This window comes from Vulpes vulpes, chromosome 11 (genome assembly GCF_048418805.1).
Source record: "Vulpes vulpes isolate BD-2025 chromosome 11, VulVul3, whole genome shotgun sequence".
Classification (NCBI taxonomy): Eukaryota; Metazoa; Chordata; class Mammalia; order Carnivora; family Canidae; genus Vulpes; species Vulpes vulpes.
In genome coordinates, this window is record NC_132790.1 from 36,970,408 (window position 1) to 36,995,477 (window position 25,070).

The 25,070-nt window shown below is 45.2% G+C and overlaps 1 protein-coding gene across 3 annotated transcripts in view; it reads right to left on the reverse strand.

Moving 5' to 3' along the window:
* The window catches only part of ME3 (malic enzyme 3), a 187,492-nt gene that overhangs the window by 50,750 nt on the left and 111,672 nt on the right, over nucleotides 1-25,070 (reverse strand). For all 3 annotated transcript variants that reach the window (XM_072726141.1, XM_072726143.1, XM_072726142.1), the window contains exons 5-6: nucleotides 12,177-12,252; nucleotides 5,508-5,669 (exon numbers count right to left, since the gene is read on the reverse strand). In XM_072726141.1, coding sequence (XP_072582242.1) covers nucleotides 5,508-5,669; nucleotides 12,177-12,252 — 238 coding nt within the window. The remainder of the gene's footprint in view (nucleotides 1-5,507; nucleotides 5,670-12,176; nucleotides 12,253-25,070) is intronic.

Genomic DNA, 25,070 nt, shown 5'->3' on the forward strand with positions numbered 1-25,070 from the left:
ATGGCTGTCTTGGCACAACATGTAGCTAGAAGTCCACGTTCTGCCCTCTGTCCTGCTGAGGGACGAGCCTGTAAGAATGGCTGCCAGCAAGTTGTGGGACGGTTACCTGGCCTGGACTCTCCTTGCAGCCCTCCTCTATTCTTGACTCCCTTACATAAATGTCTAGTTTTTAGTAAGTAGTATTGCCAGATAAAATATAGAATGCCTGGTTAAATTTGAATTTCAGATAGGCAATATATTTTTTTAAACCTAAATATGTCCCAAGTTTTGCATGGAACATATGCAAAAATACAATTAGTTATTTATCTGAAATTTAAATTGAACTGGCATCCTGTATTTTGCTTTGCTAAATCTGGTCACCGTGTCAGGAGAGGTGGGAAGAGCCCTGGAGGCTGGCAGGCAGCGTCCTGCAGAGGCAAGAGCACTGCCCAGCTCTGGCTGGGTGGGCCTCAGTCTGGGACTGGCTTTAGAACCAGAAGGGGGTTGGGGCTTTGCAAATGGGCAGGCCTGGGTTTGAATTTAGGCTCTGTCACTTAGGTCTGTGACTTTGGGGTTTTTTTTTTTTTTGGAGACACAATGTCAGGGAAAACAACATGGTTTCCTCCTCTTCACTGAGTCCCAGATTTAAGCTGGAAGAGACAAACCGCCTGCCTCAGAAAAATATTTATCTTGTGTAGCAAGGGACACACTAAAAGGTTCTTCAGGGAGCAGCTGGGGGTCTGGGTCATGGGGGTTCCTGCTGTGGACACAGAACACTTTCCCCTCCCAGGGTGGTAGGGATGCCTACCACACATATCCCTGGGTGCTCAGTTAAGCCCAGGGTGAGCTACAAAGATCCTAGGAAGGGCACCCTTGCAGGTCAGGTGCACATGGAGAACGAGTGTGTCTGACAGCACCGCACGGTGACTGCTGGTTGTTCAGCAGTTGCAGTCTTGATGCTCTTGCCAGGTGGGAGCAGCCCTTCAGCACTCAGATCTGCTGGTGACCTCACACTTCCCTAGGAGTCCAGGAGCACCCCCAAAGTGCTGTCTGCAGGCCTGTGGATAGTCTGTTCCCTTGTCTCCCCAAGAAGCTATCCCCCCATTAAAATCCACTGAGACTCAAGACTTCTGCCAGGAGAAGATTTCTAAGGCTCAGAGGCCATATGAAAGCTAAGCCCTGGGGTTGCCCTACAGGACCTGTAGTGTGGAGCGGCATGTGCACTGGGCTTGGAATGAAACCTGGGGAAGAAGCCATTTCTGCCCTGCACCCCCTTTGGTGGGTGAAATGAGAGATCTGAATGAGCTGTACATTTGACCCTTGAATAACAGGTTTGAACGGTAGTGGTCCACTTACATGTGGATTTTTTTTGATAAATACAGTACAGTGTTGTACATGTATCTTCTCTTGTGATTTCCTTAATAGCACTTTCTTTCCTCTAGCTTATTTTATTGGAAGGATACAGTGTATGATACACATACACAATGTGTGTTAATCGACTCTATGTAATTGGCAAGGCTTCCAGTCAATTGTAGGCTATTAGTAGTTAAGTGTTTGGAGACTGAAAAGTTGTGCATGGATTTTCAACCGTGTGGGGGTCAGCACCGCTCACTCCCAGGTTGTTCAAGGGTCAACTGTAGTTCAGGTCCCTTCTAACAGGGATAGTCAGTGATGCTGTCTTTGGCTGCATGTGGATGAAACGAGAGAAACAAACCAATCCCCACACACCATGACGAGGCCCCCAGCAGGTGGGCCTCTCTGCAAGGGGTGGAGGGGTCCCCTGGCTTTGTCCCTTTGGAACTTAATCATGGGATGTCCCTCTTCATGGGATCGCTGCCCGACATATTCATTCTTCCAAACCTCCTTGGGGTCGGCAGGTAAAAGTGACTCAGAGTTTGAGGGCTGTCAACAGCAGATGTTTTCCTTCAACAGGAAATGTTGAAGGGTGTTTTCCTTGACTGATTAAAGCTCCTGTTGCCTCAGGAGTTTTCACAGAGACACACATGCAGACAGTCTGGTTATCCTGATACTACAGCTCCTCAAACAGTATCCTCCGTGCACTGACATGTAGATGGAAGTTGCAAGGTTAAGCCTCTCTCTCCTATTGCTCTGACTTGCTCTAGGGGAGAGATGTGCCCTCAAGACTTCTGGGGAGGAGGGAATCTTTTGAATTGACTTATTATTATTATTATTTTTTAAAGAACCGTAGTGTGGAAGATCACATAGTAAATGCATTTGGAAAGGGCAAAACCACCATCTTCCCAATGCTGGCCACTTTGTAACTTTGGATTTTTGTGTCTTGAATTTTGTGAAGAGGGTCTGGTGGGAGTTTGCCTTCTTCTGGGGCAAGAGGACCATGCATATAGCATCGATAACCCCTGGGCCTGGGGCTGTGTCCGTGGGACCCTGACTGCATGAAAAATCTCCTTTCCCATTCTGCATTACCCAGTCTACACCGCAAATCTACACCCCTTGAAGCAGTGCGCCATGGTGGACAGGGCAGCTCTGAAGCCAGAGAGACCAGGTTCAAACCCTGACTCTGACCCTTAGCCTATGGGACCTGAGGTGAGCAGTTCACACGTGTCGGTCTTAGGTTCGTCTACAATCCAGGGGACAGCAACATCTACACAGCTGGGGTGAGAATGACATGAGAGTGAAATCCTCGAGCTGTGCCTGGCACACGGCAGTGCTGGCACAGGTCTTACTGCCTTGGGTGGGTTCGAACCACTCTCTCTCCCCCCATGGTGTGCACCTGCTCTCACCAGGTGTATCCTCCTCTCAGTTGGGGAATACTCTGGTCCCTCCTGCCAAGAGAGGGCAGATCCAGCGGAAGCTCTCTCCCTCCCACGCCCAGCAGGGAGAAGTGATTCAGAGGCCTAAAGCTCTAAGCGGAGAAGCAGACACTCGGAGGAGAAGGAACACATTAGCCATTAAAATGATCAATTAGGTGACAGGGTTGAAGCACTGACAACTAGAATATTCCACCCATGCCCTGGCTCTCATTTATCTCCCTCATGCCTAGCAGAGAGCCTGACACATACTAAACATTCAATAAACTTTTGCTAAGTAAGTAGGGAGAAAATGTTCATAAAATAACATTCATTGAAAAAATGAGAACAAAATTATAGGCACATTATTACTCCGTCTATGTTTTTGCATAGATGAATATTGGAAAGGAACATGGATGTAGCACTGTGGGATACATGCCATTTCTCTTTCAAGATTTTGAATAATGTGTTAAGGTTGCTTTAGTAAGAAACATTCTAAAAATCAAGCAATGACCTTGGCTTCTAAAGCAGTGGGCAACCCAGGCAGGCAGATGTGGTGTGGGCAGAGGAGGGCAGACACAGGTTAGGATCCCTCCCCGCCACTCCTAGCAGATCATTTGGGGCAAATTAATTTCTCTGTGCTGTCAAGCTTCAGCACGGTGGTCTGTGAAAAGTGCTTGACCATGGTTTACTCAGGGTTTCTCAGTATCTCTTCTGGGGGGATTATTACAAGTTGGGGACAACTCTAAATTTCAGCATATCATTGCAGGGCATCGGACCTTCAATGACACAGGATCTTACGCATCTCCTGGAGGCAACCGGCACCCTTTCAGGGGATATAGTGCCCTTATGATCAGACTCAGTCTTGGTCAGAGCCAGCTTTTAGGAGACAGTGAGTAAAAGTCTCAATTAAATCCAGTTGGAACATAGCAGGAGGAATTGGGTGGAAAGGACAACCAAACAAACAAAGTTCACTACACTCTACACTCATCCATGGCTGCATGATTCCACGCATGTTGAGACCAAAGGACAATTTCTGCAAAAGCTAGGCATCTGGGCTAGGGAAGAGAACCACAGCGTGGAGCAGACCTTGAAGACTGGTCTTGTTGAGCAACTATAGGGCTTGTGCTACCATCCTGCCTCCTGTCTCCTAGGCTGGATGGGAGGCATATGCAGAAGAGCTTCAAAGGCACAACACTCAAAAACCTTCTGTTCCAGTTCCTCGTTGAATTAGAGGGGGATCTAGTCTGAATAGGCACAGGGACTCAGCTGGCTGCCTGCGGTGCTGGGACCAGGGTCCCCGCTTCCCAGGCCAGTACTTCTTCCACTCCCCTGGTCTTGCCTTATCCCACACCCATGATTTCCCAGCTCTTAAGCCAGGTCTGTCTGGCTGTCTTCTCATTCGATTGCATCTGTGGCTGAAGCCTGAATAAGCATCATTCCTCGCTAGGAGCCCCGTTTTCTCATTTAGAAATGGGAATGTATGGTGTCCAGGGAAGAGGAAGGCCAGGCAAAGACTCATGGCAAGTATTTTAAAAATCACTGCAGAATGCGAATAAGATAACTTTTTCGGCAATATGAATCAAGAATCTAAAAAATGACCATTCCCTTTGCCTCAACATTTCTGTTTGTAGGAAATCACCCTAAGTAGATAATCACACATGGACACAAAGACTGATCTGCAAAAATGGGCTCAGGGTAAAACTTATATTTGCAAAAATACTAGAAACAACATGAGTGTCCAGCTGTGGGAGGTTTCCTCTGTAAACTGTGACACACTAGGCAGCTAGTAAAGTGACATTGTGCAATAACGGCAAATGACCTGAGAGAAAACTCACCATATATAGTTAAGTTTTAAAAAGCAGGATATAAAACTATATATTCATCATAAACCCAATTTTGCTTTTATAAATGATTTAGGGGGAAAAGGCCGGAAGGAAATATATCAAAATGTAAAGCCTAATTAGTACTGGTTGTGTGACTGTTATTTTATTTTTAACACTTCTCTGATTCTCAATTTTTTCCCCAACTTTTAAAAGATGAATTTGTACCAACTTTAAACTCAGAGATACATGTCATGAAGAAAGAATCCTTGGGTAGTTTTTTGTCTTCCCTCTCACAGGGACCCAGAGCAGAACCTAAAGACAGAAACCCTGGTGTCCCCAGGTGGTACCCAGAGCAGTCACACTCTTGCCTCTGGTTTGAGCTCCTTAAATCCCAAGCCATCTGGAATCTGCTGGTGGATCTCACCAACAGTTTGGGGTTCGTTCTGTCCCTGGGCTTACAGGACATGCATCTGCCTGATTCAGATATTTCAGCCTCTGGCCCTTGGTGCTTTGGGTTTTAATTCTTTCATTGCGGCAGCCTGCCTTTACAATGCTGAAAAAATACCGCCCAGCAGCCACTCCTGCTGGCATCAAGGGACCTTCTTCACTGATGAATTGGAGAGAAGTTTCAGAGGGCAGTCATGGCATGGGGAAGGAAACAAGGCCCAAGCTGGGGCCATGGAGGGTGCAGAGAGCATTGAGGAGAAAGGGGAACACAGAGACCCAGTGGCTAGGGGAAGAGACCAGGTTGGGCAGACAAGGAGGAGAAAGATCTCCCTGTCATAGCCGTGCAGGGGAAGCGCCCTGGAGAAGGAGACCCAGGAAAGCAATGGCTCAATGCTGTGTAGCTATAACTGCCCCTTGAAGGTGCCCCCCACCCCACTCCAGCAGCCACCTTCTGGCCCCAGGGCCCCGGGCCCAGGCAGTGCATTACCTCATTGTTGGTGCCGACATCCAGCAGGACGGGGAGGCATTGCTGCGGGCTGACCCCTCCACATGCCGTGTACAGGGCCAGCTTGCCCACGGGGATGCCCATGCCGTAGCAGCCCAGGTCTCCCAGGCCCAGGATGCGCTCCCCATCGGTTACCACCACGGCCTGGAAACAATCAGGGAAGTGCTTCTTGTGACAAAGTGCTCATGTTAGCCACCATCCCACATCAGCATTGACAACTGGATGCCCACCTTCTCTGCTGGGGAATGAAACTGCTAGTTTGGGGAAAGGCTAAGGGATTTATTCAATTGCAGGTGATAGTCCTTCTCTCTGTCCCCATCCTGGCAGGCTGGTGAGAAGCCCCACTGAGCTGAGCTGACATCTTGCCCTGTGTTCTGAGGTTTGGGAGGAGGGGCAGCAGAAACAGCTGGAGGGAAACCACAACTGGTCACTCTCCCTAGAAGAAACTAAGCAGATATTCTCAGCTCAAGATCTGGGCATGGGGATGGAAGGATGTAATGAAAGGGGACAATGAGGAACAAGTGTTCATGCTGCTGCCACAAGCCCCGGGTTTAGAGGCCGGTGGAAGTGCTCTCAGGACTGCTGTTGGGGTATAATGAGTCCGAACTGCAAAGGGCAGGGCTTCTGTGACTGCTGGTGTTGCTAATTCACATGAACCCAGGAGGGCTCTCAGCTGTACCGGGGTTACCTTTGTGCTTTGGAAAATAATCACTGTAGTCATATACTATGTGCTAGTTCGAGGCTTACTCACTGTTAATTAACAGATGCTGATGAAGTTGATGGTGATAGAAATTACTATGATTCTGATAGATGTTCATTTATTCATTTCCTTACTACATATTTATGAAGCACCTACTTTGCAGACACCCTGCCAGATCCTGGGAGGAGGAGCATCAGTTTGCTCATTTGTAGTAACAAGTATGTATGGATTCAGGCCATAAAACTAAGGGGCAAAAAAAAAAAAAAGACAGAGAGAGAGAGAGAGGAAACATGTATATTTATAATTAACAACTCTGGGAGGAAAGTGAGTGCCACAGAACAGCCTGAGGGCAGCAGAGATGGAGAGAAGGGAGAGTTTACTTCCTGTAGGGTCACCCTTTGTAAGGGTGTCCACACCTCAGGCAGGAGAAAACTGTCCATAGGGGGTAGAGCTGGGGAGGAAGGCGCTTGATGCAGAAGGACATTTGGATGTAGGATAGAGGCGGGGAGGCTGTGGATTCTGTGTGGTGAACAAGGAGGTGCAGGTCACATGAAAGGAGGGAACAGAAAGTGCAGCAGGAGTCAGTGAAGGGTCTTGAAAGTCAGGGGACAGAGATCCCCTCCAGTGACAGTGAAGTTGTTTATAGGTCACCCCAACCTGCTCACCATCACTGCCTCCCTCCATCTCGAGTGAGTTAAGTTAGTAGGGCCATCCATCCCTCCATTGAAGCCTGCTTTTGACCAGGGCTTAGGACCAGCTCTGAGCTATGGACATCCTGGTGCTCCTGGGCATGACAGGGCTCAGTTCAGCCCATGCAGGTGTAATAGTAAGCTCTGGGGATAAAGGATGAAGACCCATTCTTGCCCTGGAAGGAAAAGTTTAGGATTCAGTACCCAAAGGCCCATGACATCTTATCATTTGTATTCTCTAGCTCTCTAAGGGCAAGAGCACACAAAGGCCGCTGCTGCCCTTTGGTAGAAATATGTATAGAAATTCTTAAAAACACTCCTCTGCTTCTGGAAAGGTGACCTGGGGGATGGGGGAGGTGCAAAAGACCCATGAGGATCATGATATTCCCGCTCAGATTGATCTGTTGCCTCTATGGAGAGTGTTCTTAAACCGCATGCCACCTGATTCTTCCCGCGGCCTTGGCAGGTAGGTGAGTCTGAGATTGTTATTCCCATCTCACAGGTGAGCAAACAGAAGCTCTAAGACCTTCACGTTTTATATACATTTGTTAAGTATCAGCCAGATGCCATGCACTGGACTGAATGTTTCCACATCAGGTATCTTAGAAAGATTAGATGACTTACCAAAGTCACCTTGCTTGTGCACGTGGCAGGTCAGGATTCTAATCAGGCTTGTGGTTCCTGGCTCTGGGCTCCTTCTACCACCATTTCAGCTGGGTTAAAGCACCTATGCTCTCGGTCAAGTTCTTCCCTGCCTCTGTGGGGCCCCCCCCACAGCCCACCTCTGACTTCCCCCTGGCAGCTCTCCCTGCGGGAGCCTGTGGCTTCATGCTGCTCTGGGTGCCTAGACTCAGGGCATTTCTCTACCATCTCTCCTGATCAAAGCTTCCTTATTCTGATTCCCATTTTCTCAGAATTTCTCTCCTTCAAGGGGCAGTGAGTTAACCAGAGGAAGTCGGTTACTACTCCAGGTTGTTATCCCTACAATTCTGGGGCCTTTCCAGATGGTGATGGGGCTCTGCAGTGCTGTCCCTCCGGCCTGAACCATGCCCGGGCACTCTACTGCATGGAGTAGAGTGAATGTCTCCTTTGAGGAAATGTCTCTCTTTCGTCTGCCCTCTACTCTCCATCGCACGGTGGTAGTGGTCCAGTTATTACAGCCGCTTCACAACCAGACTCATCTTTCTTCCTTCCAGTCTCTCCTGCCAACCAGTGTCACAGTCTGTCAGAAGCCTATTTTCATTATGCCATTCCCAGGCTCAAAGACCTTGCTTGAGTGACCTCGAACTGTCCATCGAATAGAGTCCAAAACATTTAACTCTTTAATGGTCTGAACCCAATATACGTTCTGACTTATCTCCTGCTGCTTGTCTGCACACAAGTGCCTACTCCAGCCAAACTAACCTCCTCACTCCTCCCAGACACACTCTGAATTCACCTATAATCTCTCTCTCAGCCCCTATATTCCTGTTTCCTAGAAGGTCCTTCTCTGTCTCCAGCAGGCAAACTCTGCCCATTACAATCTGATGCGATTTCTCCTAGCACTTGTGGCGACCACACAGCCAGCCTGCTCACCCTTCCTGTCTGCTTGCTTGCCTTCCACAAACATAGGCTAAGTAAGTACCTACTGCTTGCCAAGCTCTGCATAAAGTGCTACTTAAACATTTGGGTTCTTATTTAACATTTAAAAAAATGCTCGTTTTATCTCACCAAACAACCTAAAGGTTAATGGCACGGGTTCTGGAGTCTGATAACCAGGTTCCTTGATAATGCACCATATGTAATCTTAGGTAAACAGATAATTTTTCTGAGTTTTAGTTTTCCATAAAATGGGGGATAATCATATCTAACTCAGGAGATTGTTGTAAAGATGAAATGAAATAATATCAGTCTCATTTTAACCAGGTGCCTTAGGGAGTGACCAATAAATGGTTGCTGCTCTTATGATTATTATGATGGTTATTATTTGGCACAAAGATGTCATATTGGATTTTTAATTGTTTCATATTCTCTCTAGTTCAGTATTACACAGAAAGGCCATGCAGTAAGCATCTGTTAAATGAGTGAATGAAATGGAACCAAGCGGAGACCATGGTGGCCAATGGCTGAGGTCAGCCATGCAAAAACTGTGGCTTCTACTGTCATCTCTAAGCAGGAACAGTACAAAGCCACCTTCCTCCATGACACTCCCCTTCCAGAAGCTGTCACTCTCTCTCCTCTGAGTTCCCATGGCATTTTTCTCTTCCAAACACCTATCCCAGTCTCCCTCGTATTATAGTTAGATGAGAACTCCATCTTTCATGGGAGTTCTTACTTGCCCTAAGCTTTTTAGGGTAAGTAATGAGTCTTGTCATCTTTGATTCTTCAGTTACTTAGCTTGGTGATTGCAAAATGTGATACAAACTGGATAAATGGTGGGCAACAAAATAGATCCAACACAGATAGCAAAGGATCTCCACAGGACTGATTCAAACCTGGTGTGAATGAACAAGTTCAGGCAGAAGATGCTGAGGATCTTATTTTTCATGACATCAATGGAGCTGGATGCCAAAGGCCACTAGTCAGGAGGGGTCAAAATCTGAGGACAAACTTGAGAAGCACTGGGGGGTTTTAGAGTCCAGCAATAACTATCACTGAATTACAGGATCACAGTTTCCTTGTTTGAATGGAATCTGCAACTCAAACCTCTTCTGTATTTCAGATGACTAAGAGTGAGGGTGGGCCACATTCTTTCTCTGTTTACCAAGCTTGAACCTACAGCCTTTTCTGATTTATTGCTCATGTCCCTTAGCCTAGGTGGACCCAGTGGGGCTGATTGCAGACTGACCCGAAGGTCATGACTCCTTGCTTGCTCTAGCCCCAGTTTCCTTGGACTTGTAGCTATGTCATGGGCTGCCCACAGCCCTCATTCTTCCTTTTTTCCTCCTCCTCTCTCTCTCCACAACATACATAACACACAGTCTGCAGTTTCAAAGCTTGGTCCCTTCCACCCTTCACAAGCAGACACCCAGCTTCCTTGTCTATAAAATGGGGACAATAATAATCCCTACCACTTACAGGTCATTAGAAGTTGCTGCGGCTATCTATGTAAAGCACTTGGCAGATGCCATGTGAGGTGGATATGGGGACGTGCTGCCCACATTTCCTTTTTGGGACCCAAGGAGTGATTCCTTCAGCTGGGCCCTCTGGTGTCGGCCCATTTTGAGAACTTTCTTGACTGAGGAGAGCTACCTTGCCCAAAGTCACACCCTGTTCCAAAGGCAGCAGCCCAGAAGCGATGATTGATGAGTGCAGGGGGATAAAGGCCGGGCTCCCCAGCCCAACTCGGGTTGACTGTGCAGGACCACCCCAGCTCCAGAGGCACCTCATGGGCTCACGTGAGTCTTCCTTGAGACTTCACTCAGCCCAACCTCTCTCTTGGCTTTCTCCTGCTTCCTTCCCTCCTAGAGGTGTTGATCCCAAGAGCACTCCCTAACAAGCTAATGTTCACCTCAGAGAGTGTTCCCTAGGACACCCACCTTCTGACACCGAGGATGGAGTGGGTTTACCATGTGTTGGGCCTGTGCATCATGGGCAGGCACCTGGCACTAGCACCTGGTCTTGGCAGGGATGCCCACATAGCTGGTGCTCAGCAGCAGAGGCTACTCCCCAGGCCTCACTGCCTAGCTGCCTCTCAGCACCTCCCCCCGAAGCTGTTGGGCCTGGGATGAGGCAGAGATTTAGGGGCTTGGGAAAGCTGTGAGGAAGAGGGCTGTTCTCAGCTGAGTCTTCCTCAGGCTCAAGGCAGTGGCCACTGTGGGAAAGAGTCAGAAAAGCAGTTCTCACTCCTCTTTGTGATTTATGCTGGACAGCTCTGGGCAGCCTGGCCCGCCCCTTCCTCCTTGCACAAGAGGGGCCCATGAAACTTCATGGTCCCCCTAGCCCTGGGCTCTGGCCTCACTTCTCTCCCTGCCTGCCTCTCCGACACCGCAGTTCAACATTCAGCTTCCTGGCTGGGAAACCACGGAAAGTCATCCTTTATCCTGTGACTTGATTCAGAAGCTCCTCTGAACCACGTCTCCCCATCAACATCAGGGTCTAAAGATACCCATGCCTTGGAAAACTGCCACCTTAACTCAGCAGCTGGGGAGGAGGTGGCTCTGCTGCAGGGAAATGCAGAACTGGCAGGAACAGGGAGGGAAGGCCAGGGGAGGAAGCAGTAGTGGAGCGCCTTAGTCTTCTAGTCAGGCAGGATGGTATCCCAGTATTTATATTGGGCCCAGTGAGCTCTAAGCCTTCCCCAGCTCCTGTGCTAGAAATGCCCGCGCGAAGCAGCTAGCAGATGTTTTGCATTTTCGCTTCACTCATTTGCAGAAGCAACAAGGATCTTAGTCATGAAAGCCCCTCATACTCATCCACAGAAGTCCCTGTGGCAGGAGGAGACCTGGGCATGTAGCCAGAGGCTAACAAGTTTCTACAAAGCTGCATGTTTAATATTTCAAAACTAATACAAACTTTACATTGCATATTATATCCTATTTATTATATAAAAATGTTTTCTTCATAGATTATTTGAGTAAAACTGATACTCCCGGAAGAAATGGCAGGTTTATTTCATCACTCTGCATACAACTATCACCCACCCCCAACCTCTGACTATGTACACGCTGGGGGGAAAGTACTGTTCATTCTAAGCTTTTCCTCTTACTGCAGACTGTCCCCACTATATGTCCTACTCTTTCCAAAGCCTATCTGGCCAAACGCTACTCCTTAATTCAAGGCCCTGCTCCAATGTCACCTCTCCCATGAAGTCTTCCTAGATTTCCCCTCAGGCTGAAAATAATCTCTGCCGTTTTGAATACCTTCAGCAATGTGTGCTTCATTACCCCTGACCAAGTTCCCTCTTAGTCTTTTGTGTCTCTGTCTTATTTTCCACATAAAAGTCAGCTACTTGAGAAGAAACTGTCTGATTTCCCCATCTCCCCCATGGAAACTGGCAGTGTACACTTAGTAGGTACTCAGTACATGCTGAACGTGTCTCCAGACTACTACTACTATTAATAATGATAATGATAAGGGCAATTTCACATGGGTGTGGGTCAATGTCAACCTCCGCTCTGTGGTGCATTCATGCTTGGCTCTAACCAGTCCGTGCTCTGGGCCCGGGAAAGCTGTGCAGTGTCTTGCCTTCAGTGGTGCAATGGCTCATTTTCTAGTTGGGGAGGACTCTGTTGCAGGCTGAAAGGCTTCACCTGAGCAGTAACAAAGAAAACATGATCATACCTTAATATCGTCTTCTGGCCAAGAGTTCAGCATTGTTGCAAGATGGCCTTTGTCATGAATGGTGATGAACAGCCCACTAGGAGAAACAAAACACGGACACACAGGGAAACCAGGCAGTCAGACTAGGAACAGAGCAAAGACCACAATACTGTGTATCACTGCGCCATTTCATTTTTCCCACAGACCTGGGCAAGGCAAGGCCCTGCCCTTAACAGTTTAGAGGGCCATTTCTTTCTTCCAACTTCTCCTCACCATAAGGCAAGGGATTCATGGGGCCAAGGGATGTGCCCACCTGGAACCTGTGCTCACCAGTGCCTCCACTCTCCCTTCTTCCTCCTAGACCAGGCATCCAGTACCCCAGAATTCTCTGAGTGACTCTGAGGAAACCATTTTGGCCTCTTCTCCAGGTCACCCCTTCTGAGTACAGACCACACTATCGTGGGCAGACCCCTAGGCCTGGGGCTGTGACTGGAGCTTGGACATGTGGGTTGTGGTGTCCAGACACAGGTATGTGAGGCCCCAGGGCAATGGGGGGATGGAGCTGGGGATAGGAAGAGGGGAGGGCTGACAGCCATGAACCACTTTTCTCTGCAGCGTTGGAGTACATGACTTCTAAATTCAAACTTGGCCTTCCAGACCAGCATGAAGATGTATCTGTAAAAGCAGGAAGGTGGAACATATTTTACTTAACAGTTTATTAGCTTGATTTAGAACTTTTATTTATGTTTGGGCCTTTGTATCGGACCTGAGTCTTCTGCCCTGGGACCAGGGTTGTGAGAATATGTATACCTGGGGTAGTTTGTGCTACTTCCTTCTTTCCCTTTTTTTCTCCAATGCACCCAGAAAAGCACCTTTTGCTAAAGAAGCACTCACTCTGTTTTGACAATGTGAGTAGGCTGGGGAGGTGTGGGAGAACAGTTCCCCCACCCTCACCCCCAAATGCCCTGGCTTACTCAGACTTCCAAACAGTACTTTTAATGGCTTCGTGAGATGCTCGGATTTTGGATCCACTATTGAAATCATGCCCTAGCCAACATGGTCAAAACCCTTGGCCCTGCAATTTGGTTTCAGCAAGTCTTCTAAAACTCCCAACCCTGCATACTCCTACTCTCTCTTCCCTGTCTGCTTCACCCAGGCAGCTAAGGGCAGGTGGAGAGAGCCTTACCACAGGGCAGACAGACTGGCTCTACTATAAATTCTCCACTGTCAACCCACATGGACTCTAAACAACCAACAGTCTTTGTTCTTTCAGTGTTTCTCTGGTCAAAATTCACTCTTTCCACTCTTTGCAAAGATATTTTCAACTGCCCTGTTCTCAAACCTTCATCTGCCTCACCTTCCCCCAACTCCCCTTGCCTCTGACGTCACATGAAGCCATGGAATGGTATCTCTTTCAGCTTCCCACCACCAAACCTGCAAACCTCTGTGTCTGCAGACAATTCCTTCATTTCTTCTGTTCCAATGAATATTATAAAGTCTTTTTTTTTAATTTTTATTTATTTATGATAGTCACACACACACACACAGAGAGAGAGAGAGAGAGAGAGGCAGAGACACAGGCAGAGAGAGAAGCAGGCTCCATGCACTGGGAGCCCGACGTGGGACTCGATCCCGGGTCTCCAGGATCACGCCCTGGGCCAAAGGCAGGCGCCAAACCGCTGCGCCACCCAGAGATCCCTATAAAGTCTTAATTTTACTCTTCTTGCTCTCCTCTAGATTTTCCATTAGCTTCCCATAAGCCACAAAATATCTCCAAGTCTCTATCATCTTAAAGACTTCTGGCTTTTGCAGAACACCTGGGTGGCTCAGCAGTTGAGCGTCTGCCTTAGGCTCAGAGTGTGATCCTGGAGTCCCGGGATCGAGTCCCATGTCAGACTCCCTGCATGGAGCTTGCTTCTTCCTCTGCCTATGTCTCTGTCTCTCATTAAAAAAAAAAAAAAAAAAAAGACTTCTGGCTTTTGTTAGTGACAGTCTCTTGGACAGAGTAAATGTTCTGCTGATAACGATAGTAAAACTGTTACTTAAAAATTTTTTTAAAAAATTATTTATTTGAGAGAGAGAGTGCACAAGCCAAGGGAGGGGCAGAGGAAGAGGAACAAGCAGACTCCCTGCTGAGGGCAGCTGGATGTGAGGCTCTCTGAGAACACGACATGAGCCAAAGTGAGATGCTTAACTCACTGATCACACAGGCACCTAAAATTGTTATTTAAAAAATTTTTAATTTAAATTCTATTAATTAACCTACAACATATTAATCTGTTTCAGAGGTAGAGTTCAGATGCATTTAACACCCAATGCTCATTACATCAAGTGCCCTCCTTAATGCTTACCACCCAGTTACCCTATCCTTCTACCCACTTCCCCTCTGGCAACCCTGTTTCTTTCCTAGAATTCAAACAGGCACCCCTCTGTTTTGTTTCTTAAATTGCACACATGAGTGAAATCATATGATAATTGTCTTTCTCTGATTGGTTTATTTTGCTTAGCATAATACCCTCTAGTTCCATCCATGTTATTGCAAATGGTAAGATTTCATTCTTTTTTGATGGCTGAGTAATATTCCTTTGTATAGATATATCACATCTTTTTTTTTTTATTGGAGTTCAATTTGCCAACATATAGAATAACACCCAGTGCTCATCCCATCAAGTGCCCCCCTCAGTGCCCATCACCCAGTCACCCCCACCTCCCGCCCACCTCCCTTTCCACCACCCCTTGTTCATTTCCCAGAGTTAGGAGTCTCCCATGTTCTGTCTCCCTCTCTGATATTTCCCACTCATTTTCTCTCCTTTCCCCTTTATTCCCTTTCACTATTTTTTATATTCCCCAAATGAACGAGACCATATAATGTTTGTCCTTCTCCGATTGACTTATTTCACTCAGCATAATACCCTCCAGTTCCATCCACATTGAAGCAAATCATGGGTATTTGTAGTTTCTAATGACTGAGTAATATTCCATTGTATACATAGACCACAGCTTCTTTATCCATTCATCTTTCGATGGACACCGAGGCTCCTTCCACAGTTTGGCTATTGTGGACATTGCTGCTAGAAACATCGGGGTGCAGGTGTCCCGGCGTTTCACTGCATCTGTATCTTTGGGGTAAATCCCCAGGAGTGCAATTGCTGGGTCGTAGGGCAGGTCTATTTTTAACTCTTTGAGGAACCTCCACACAGTTTTCCAGGGTGGCTGCACCAGTTCACATTCCCACGAACAGTGTAAGAGGGTTCCCCTTTCTCCACATCCTCTCCAACATTTGTGGTTTCCTGCCTTGTTAATTTTCCCCATTCTCACTGGTGTGAGGTGATATCTCATTGTGTTTTTTTTTTTTTAATTTATTTTATGATAGTCAGAGAGAGAGAGAGAGAGAGAGAGAGGCAGAGACATAGGCAGAGGGAGAAGCAGGCTCCACGCACCGGGAGCCTGATGTGGGATTCGATCCTGGGTCTCCAGGATCGCGCCCCGGGCCAAAGGCAGGCGCCAAACCGCTGCGCCACCCAGGGATCCCTCTCATTGTGGTTTTGATTTGTATTTCCCTGATGGCAAGTGATGCAGAGCATTTTCTCATGTGCATGTTGGCCATGTCCATGTCTTCCTCTGTGAGATTTCTGTTCATGTCTTTTGTCCATTTCATGATTGGATTGTTTGTTTCTTTGGTGTTGAGTTTAATAAGTTCTTTATAGATCTTGGAAACTAGCCCTTTATCTGATACGTCATTTGCAAATATCTTCTCCCATTCTGTAGGTTGTCTTTTAGTTTTGTTAACTGTTTCTTTTGCTGTGCAAAAGCTTCTTATCTTGATGAAGTCCCAATAATTCATTTTTGCTTTTGTTTCTCTTGCCTTCATGGATGTATCTTGCAAGAAGTTGCTTTGGCCAAGTTCAAAAAGGGTGTTGCCTGTGTTCTCCTCTAGGATTTTGATGGAATCTTGTCTCACATTTAGATCTTTCATCCATTTTATCTTTGTGTATGGTGTAAGAGAATGGTCCAGTTTCATTCTTCTGCATGTGGCTGTCCAATTTTCCCAGCACCATTTATTGAAGAGACTTTTTTCCAGTCTTTCCTACTTTGTCGAATATTAGTTGACCATAAGGTTGAGGGTCCACTTCTGGATTCTCTATTCTGTTCCATTGATCTTTGTGTCTGTTTTTGTGCCAGTACCACACTGTCTTGATGACCACAGCTTTGTAGTACAACCTGAAATCTGGCATTGTGATGCCCCCAGCTATGGTTTTCCCACATCTTCTTTATCCATTCATCTGTCCATGGACATCTGAGCTCTTTCCATAATTTGGCTATTGTAGACATTGCTGCTATAAGCATTTGGGTGCAGGTGCCCCTTTGCGTCACTATGTTTGTATCTTTTGGGTAAATACCTCGTAGTGCAATGGCTGGGTTGTAGGGTAGCTTTATTTAACTTCTTGAGGAACCTCCATACCATTTTCCATAGTGGCTGCACCAGTTTGCATTCCCAACAGTGTAAGAGGGTTCCCCTTTCTATTTGTCCTGTGTCCTGAGTTGCTAATTTTAGCTATTCTGACCTGTGTGAGGTGGCATCTCACTGTGGTTTTGATTTATATTTCCCTGTTGACAAGTGATGTGGAACAGTTTTTCATGTGTCTATTACTCATTTGCATGCCTTCTTCAGAGAAATGTTTGTTCATGTCTTCTGCCCATTCTTCTTTTTTTTTTTAAAGATTTTATTCATTTATTCATGAGACACACACACACACACACACACACACACAGAGAGAGAGAGAGAGAGAGAGAGAGAGAGAGAAAGAGAGGCAGAGACAGAAACAGGCTCCATGCAGGGAACCTGACGTGGGACTTGATCCTGGGTCTCCAGGATCACGGCCTGGACTGAAGGCGGCACTAAACCACTGAGCCACCGGGGCTGCCCTTCTGCCCATTGTTTGACTGGACTTTCTTGTTTTTTGGGTGTTGAGTTTGATAAGTTCTTTATAGCTCTTGGATACTAGCTCTTTATCTGATAAGACATTTGCAAATATCTTCTCCCATTCTGTCAGTTGTCTTTTGGTTTTGTTGACTGTTTTTGCTGGGCAAAAGCTTTTTTATATTGATGAAGTCCCAATACTTCATTTTGGTTTTTGTTTCCCTTGCCTTTGGAGATGTATCTAGCAAGGGGTTGCTATAGCTGAGGTCAAAGAGTTTTGCTCACAATATGTTCTTATAATTGTCTTTATTTCTTCAGTGTTGGTTGTGATCTCTCTTCTTTCATTTATGATTTTATTTATTAGGGTCCTTTCTCTTTTCTTTAAGTCTGGTTAGGGGTTTACTGATCTTATTAATTCTTTGAAAGAACCAGTTCCTGGTTTCATTGATCTGTTCTGTTCTTCTGGTTTCTATCTCATTGATTTCTGCTCTAATATTTATTATTCTTTTTCTCCTGATGGATTTAGGCTCCATTTACTGTTCTTTCTCTAGCTCCTTTAGTTGTGTATTTGAGACTTTTCTTGGTTTTTGAGGAAGGCTTGTATTGCTATACATTTCCTTCTTAGGACTGCATTTGTTGCATCCCAAAGGTTCTGAACTGTTGTATTTTCATTTTCATTCACTCCCATGAATTTTTAAAATTCTCCTTTAATTGCCTGGTATACTCATTCATTAGTAGGATGCTCTCTAACCTCCATGTACTTCTTCCAAATTTTCTTTTGTGATTGAATTCAAGTTTTAAAGCATTGTGGTCTGTGAATATGCAGGGAATAATCCTAATCTTTTGGTACCAGTTAAGACCTGATTTATGACCCAGTATGTCATCTATTCTGGAGAATGTTCCTGTGCACTCAAGAAGAATGTGTATTCTGTTGCTTTACAATGAAATGTTCTGAATATATCTGTGAAGTCCATCTGGTCCAGTGTGTCATTCAAAGCCCTTGTTTTCTTGCTTAGATTATCTCTCTATTGCTGTGAGTAGGGTGTTAAAGTCCTCTACTATTATTGTATTATTATCGATGTGTTTCCTTAATTTTGTTATTAATTGGTTTATATATTTGCATGCTCCCAAGTTAGGGACAGAAATATCTATAATTGTTAGATCTTGTTGGGTAGACCCTGATATAGTGTTCCTCTTCATCTCTTCTTATAGTCTTTGGTTTAAAATTTAGTTTGTCTGATATAAGGATTGCTACCTCAGCTTTCTTTTGATGTCAATTAGCAATAAAATGGTTCTCCAAGCCCTCACTATAAATCTGGATATGTCTTTGGGTCTAAAACGAGTCTCTTGTAGACAGCATATCAATGGATCTTGTTTTTTTTTCCATCTGATACTCTGTGTCTTTTGATCGGAGCATTTAGCCCATTTATATTTAGAGTAATTATTGAAAGATAAGAGTTTAGTGCCATTATATTACCTGTAAATTCACTGTTTCTGTAGATTGTTTCTGTTTCTAACTGGTCTTTGTTACTTTTGGGCTCTCTTTTCACTTAGCAGATCCCCTTTAATATTTAATATTTCTTCTTATTATATTTCTTCTATATATTCTTAAAGATTGTATTTCTTAAATATTATTATATAATATTTCTTATAAAGCAGCAGGGCTGGTTTAGTGATCACAAATTCTCTTAGTTTCTGTTTGTCCTGGAAGCTATCTCTCCTTCTATTTTGAATTATATCCTTGCTGGATATAGTATTCTTGGATGCATATATTTCCCATTTAGTACCTTGAATATATCATGCCTGTCCTTTCTGGCCTGCCAAGTCTCTGTGGATAGGTCTGCTTCCAGCCTTATGTTTCTACACTTTAAGGTTAAGGACCTCTTGTCCCAAGCTGCTTTCAGGATTTTCTCGTTATCTCTGAAACTTGCAAGCTTCACTATTATATGTCAAGGTGCTGACCTATTTTTATGGATTTTGAGGGGGCTTCTCTGCCTCCTGAACTTGAATGTCTGTTTCCTTTCCCAGACTAGGGAAGTTCTCAGCTATAATTTGTTCAAATAATCCTTCTGCCACTCTCTCTTTCTTTTTCCTCTTCCTCTGGGACCCCAATTATTCTCCTATTGTTTCACTTTATGGTATTGCTGATCTCTTGATTCCTCCCCTCATGATCCAGTAAGTTATGTTTTTTTTTTTTAGTTATGTTTTTCTTAACTTATTTTCCATCATTTTATCTTCTATATCACTCAGCACTTGGAGGCTCCATTTTTTATTGCATCTCAGAAATAGCCTTTTTAATTTTGACCTGATTATAGTTCTTTTATTTCTCCAGTAAGAGATTTGCTAGTGTCTTTTATGCTTTTTTCAAGGCCACCTAGTATCTTTATAATCAATGTTTTGAATTCTTGTTCTTAATCTTACTTACATCCATATTTATTAGATCCCTGGCTGTGAGTACTGCCTCTTGTTCTCTTTTTTGGGGTGAGGTCTTCTGTCTTCTCATTATGTCCAGAAAAGAATAGATGAAAAAGAAGGAAAATACAAATATAACAACAACACCAGAAAAATATACACTACACAGATCAGAAGAGAACAGAAACCAAAAAGAAAAGAAAAAAAATGAGAACAAAATCAAATAAGAAGTAGAACAGAAGAGAACAATAAACTGGAGTCTGAGTGTATTTTGGTCTGTTAGAAGAAACCAGACCTCAGAATAGACAAGAAACACAACCTTATATATGAACAAAAATGCAGTTGAATACAATGAAAGGAAACAAAAAATGAAAACTACAAACTGTAAGTGAAAAAAATGAAAATTTAAAAAGACAAAAAAAATTGATAACAGTTGAAAAGGATAATAAAATAGAAAACCGAAGGACTAAAGAATAATAACTATATCAGAAAAATATATACTACTCTAATCAGAAGAGACAGAAACCAAACAGAAAAAGGGAAAAATGAGAATAATATCAGACAAGAAGTTGAACAGACAATAAATTAGATTCTAGGTATATTTTGGGTTGTCAGAGGATACTATATCCCAAAATAGGTAAGAAAGAAAAACTTACATATATACAAAAATGAAGCTGAACAGAATGAAAGGGAGCCAAAAATTAAATATATATATATATGTAAACCATAAGTGAAAAAATGAAAATGAAAAAAGACTTAAGAATTGATATAACAAGAAAATAACTGAAAAGGATAATAAAATAGGAAACTGAAGGACTGAAGAATAAGAAAAACTACGAATGCTATGTACTTCTTTCTCCAAGAGCTGGAGTTTTACAGTTCTGAGTGATGTGTAACCTCTGCGCTGGTTCCCAGGTGCGGTTCGGGGAGCGTGCACCGGCCTTGCTGGGGTGGGGGTGAGGGTGGGTGGGGGCCTCGGGTGCTGGTGGTACCCCGGCGGGTGGGGGATGAAGATGGCTGTGCCCAGCTCTCCAGCCCGGAGCTCTCTTCTCATGGAAAACAGTCCCTCGGGGCTCCGGCTTGCCGTCTGCGCTGTGCTCACCCAGCCCGTGGCTGAGCATTTTATCCTGGACACGCGGCCCGTTTCCCACTCTCCACACTGTACAGGCCCGGGTGGCCTGCGTCTGTGCCAGTGCTCCCGGCGCCGGGGTCTTGCCCTGGTTCCTGGTTCTGCCTCCCGCTGGGCCCGCTCGGGGCCCTGGCCACACCGGGCCTGGGTTCACGGTTTAGGGCAGCACTGCTGTGCCTTCTGTGACCCCGGGGGTCCCCAGACCACCCGAGACCACGCCCTGCTTTGCCTCCTGAGTGCTTTTCAGGCAAGGACATCCCTCCCGGCGCAGACCTATTGAAGTTCCTATTTTGCGCTTCGCTGCTCTATCACTTTCCCCGCACCAGGCTTAGGGGGCTCCCTCCCCAGCGGGCGGTTTCCCCCATGCATCCCCTCAGATTCAGGGCTCTGCACCTCCTGTCTTGCAGAACGTGGTTGCTTTTAGCAATTCTTTTCTCCTATCACCAGGCTGATTTTGCAGGTGCTCAGAATGATTTGATAACTATCTAGTTGATTTCCAGGGACCAGATGAAACCAGGAGCCCCTATTCCTCTGCCATCTTACCTCAACTCTGAACTGTTATTTTTTTAAAAAAACAATTATATTACTGTTACATTTAGAGTATATAAAACACACATATGTTTTAATGGAGGTTGGTCAAAAGCAGGCAGAAACTGAAGGGGAATTTACCTTTGAAAGCAGGAATTACACCTCTGGGGATTTATGAATTTGCAGCTCTTTGTCTGAGGGGAGTCTAACCTGCAAGTAACTTAGAGCAGCAGGGAGCCAAAGCCTTACTAGCTTGAGGTGCCAGAGAAGGGAGCTGGGGCTGAAAGAACAGCCAGGAAGTGAAAGGGGGCATTCTGGAAGGGAAGAAGCTGCAGCAAGAATGAACTCTCAGGTCTGTGTATAAAAGCCCACATTATTGACCTGCTGACCATCACCTGTGCACAGATGAGGGCCTGATAAAGAAGCGGCGGCTGGCGGCTGCAAACACTGAACAGAGATTTCAGTTGCTGCCGATCGGGAGAGAGAGGGTTGTACACAGAGGTCCTTTATAACATTCTACTTACTCCATGCATGCTAGACATGTTCCATAATTAAAAAAAAAATTAAACACAATAAACCAACAAACCCACCACAGAACCCCCAACTATTCTTGGCTTCCACATTCCTTGCCAATACTGTTCCTTCTCTCTCCTCCCTTCCATAGCCAAACTTCTTAGATATGGTGTCTACACTACATACCTCCAGTTTTTGACTCCCCCTGCAGGACGCCTTCTCTCAGGATCAGGCTGCCGAAGCTGCACTTGCGAAGGCTAACAATGACTTGAAGGCTAACAATGACTTCCACGTCCCAAATACAATAAGGATTTTTAGTCTTCACTGCGTTTGGCTTGTCAGTAGCCTGTGCCACTTCTACATACTTCTGCCTCAACCTTCAGCCTCTGTGACTCTGCTCCTGAGTTTTCCTCTTACTTCTGGCTGCTTGAAGTTCTTTGTCTTTTATGCAGGGTCATCCTGCTGTTAGGTGTTATAGTTCCTCAAAAACTCGTACCATTCCACTTTCCTTTCCCTCTGTTATCTCATCAGGGTCCCAGGCTTTGGGTCAGTAACTCTCAAATATCAGCAGACCAGAGTTTCTTACCTTTGGTGCTGATATTTGGGTTGATTTTTTTGCTGTGAGAAGTGAGGTCCTGTGCCTTGCAGGACATTTGGCAGTATCTGTGTTCTCTACCGACTATACCAATAGCACCCTATTTTTGCGACAACCAAAAATATCTCCAGACGTTGGTAAATGTCTTCTGGGAGGCACCACCCCTGCTTTTAGAGCCATTTTTCTCAACCTTTATATATATATATATTTTTTTTTAATAAAGTCTTTTTTTAAAATGTTTATTTATTTATGATAGTCACACAGAGAGAGAGAGAGGCAGAGACACAGGCAGAGGGAGAAGCAGGCTCCATGCACCGGGAGCCCGATGTGGGATTTGATCCGGGGTCTCCAGGATCACGCCCTGGGCCAAAGGCAGGCGCTAAACCACTGCGCCACCCAGGGATCCCTCAACCTTTATATTTAACTGCCTACCTGACATTTCCCTTTGCATGTCTCAAAGGCATGTCAAACACAACAGGTCCTAAACCAAGTCTGTGATCCTAATCCACCACCATGACTCAGAGACCCACGACAAACTTGATTCTCTTCCCTTCCTCCTTCTCTCAGTGACTGTTATCCCCCACTCCACATTCCTATTCAGTCCATACATCTAGTTTAACAAGACCAAAACCCTGGAATCAACCCTCTCTCCTTTAATATAACCCAATGACAAGTCCTTCAATTCTACCTCCTTCCTCTTTTTTTTTTTTTTTTTTTTTTTTAGATTTTGCTTATTTGACAGAGAGAGAGAGAGAGAGAGTGAGAGCAGTGGGGAGGGACAGAAGGAGAGGGAGAAGCAGACTCCCTGATGAACAGGGAGCCTGATGCAGAGCTTGATCTGGAACCCTGGGATCATGACCTAAGCCAAAGTCAGATGCTTAACTGACTGAGCCACCCAGGCACCCCTCAATATCTACTTTTTTAATAAGTGCAGAAGTGAGCACGTGAACTTGATGATGGCTGAAGGCTGAGGGATGAGGATGAAAGGTGTTGAATAAAGTTGGAGTGAAGTGTGACGTTGTAAATGCTCAAGGGGTCATCTACACTGGGTGGCGCTGGGCTGAGTTAGACTTTGTCTTGTGGCTTAGACCAGGGAAATGCACATACGAAAGCAGGTGGACAGGCCTGGGAAGAAGAAAATCCCAGAGCCTAAGTCTTGGGGGATGCAGGGCTCTTTCCATCACACTAATGGAGGGCAACCTGGTGTTTGAATTACCTTATTTATAAGGTTTGAGAACAGTTCCAGGCATTTGCTGTCCAATTCTGAAGTGACCAAGGGGCGCTCTGTTGTATTGATCAAGACGAAAACAAAGCACCGATTAGCATCTTGGAATTTGTTTTTAAGAATCACCTTTAGGAAATTTGAGTTTGGAAAATTGCACTCTGTTGGTAATAATGAACTTCAAGTACTGCCCTGGATGAGAAAAGCAGCCACACACAGGCTTCCTGAAGTTTAAATAAGGGTATTTGCCAGGGCATCTTGGTGGCTCAGTGGTTAAGTGTCTGCCTTCGGCTCAGGTCGTGATCCCCAGGGTCCTGGGATCGAGTCCTGCATCAAGCTCCCTGCAGAGAGCCTGCTTTTCCCTCTGCCTGTGTCTCTGCCTCTCTTTAAAGATAAAATCTTAAAAAAAAAAAAGATAGGGATATTTGCCTTGGTGGCAGTAGAAAGGTAAATTGGTCCAGGGGAGTCTCTAAGTCTGAAACTTTTAAAGAACCACCTTCTCCACCTCCCAAACCAGCCATTACTCTGAGGCCCTGTCAGGGGTGTATTTCTGCCAGTTTTTACTTTCCCACAGCTGCGATTCTAATGTCCATAAGTGATTTCCCTCCAAGGTTGTGTAGAGCTAGTCACATGGAACAATAATACCAACAGGATGCCAATTCTTTCAAGCTGGAAGAACTGAGTTCCAGCCCCAGGCTCACTAATGACTCACTGAGTGACCTTGGGGAAGTCATTTACCCACGTTAATTAATCCCAGTGACGCATTCCTGGCCCCTTGGAACTCTTAACTTGACCCTGTTCTGGAAATGTCCCTCACCCAAACAATTCTGGTTCTCAACACTCCCCTGATAAGATAGAGGCTTAGTAGTGATACTTAACAAAAAGCTCACATATTAAAGGGTACGATCCTTGCACTATTCTAGATCTTAGCAAAGCTCTTGTGTAATTAAGTCTAAATACAGGAAAAGTTTGATTACAGAAATCCTGATACATTAAAACAGTCCCTCTTTGTTGAAGATAAGGAGAGGGAGGAGAGACACTTAAAATGAAGGCTTTTACATTTAAATGCGAGCTACTAAAATTTCAAAAGACCCTTTTACTCTCATTTTTTTTGCATATATAATTTTATGCTTGGCAGAGATCATGGTGCAAAAAAACACCTTCTGAAATGAATTAAGAGGTTTAAATCACTTCTCAAAGTGCTTTTCCATCTATTATCTAAATTGTAGCTACAAATGACCGCAAATAGATTGACTGGGTTGGGATTTTGAAATATTTAGTCCAATACCTCATTTTATAAAAGAGGACATTGACATTCAGAGAGGTGGAGTGACTTGTTCAAGGTCAGATAGCTCATAAGCAGTAGAACCTGGTCGAATCCAGGTCCTGAGTCCAAGGCTCTCTCCATTGACTCAGACTTTCTGTTCCCACACACAGCTAGAGTTATGGGGTGTAACAAACAGATGCTTACTGGACCCACTAATGGAACATTTTTCTTTGGTGTATGTGGTGAGGAAGTAAAATGTGCAGAGTGAGGAATTCTGATGATAAACAAATGGGTTGCAGGTTCCAGCAGGACCCTACAAGGGGGGGGT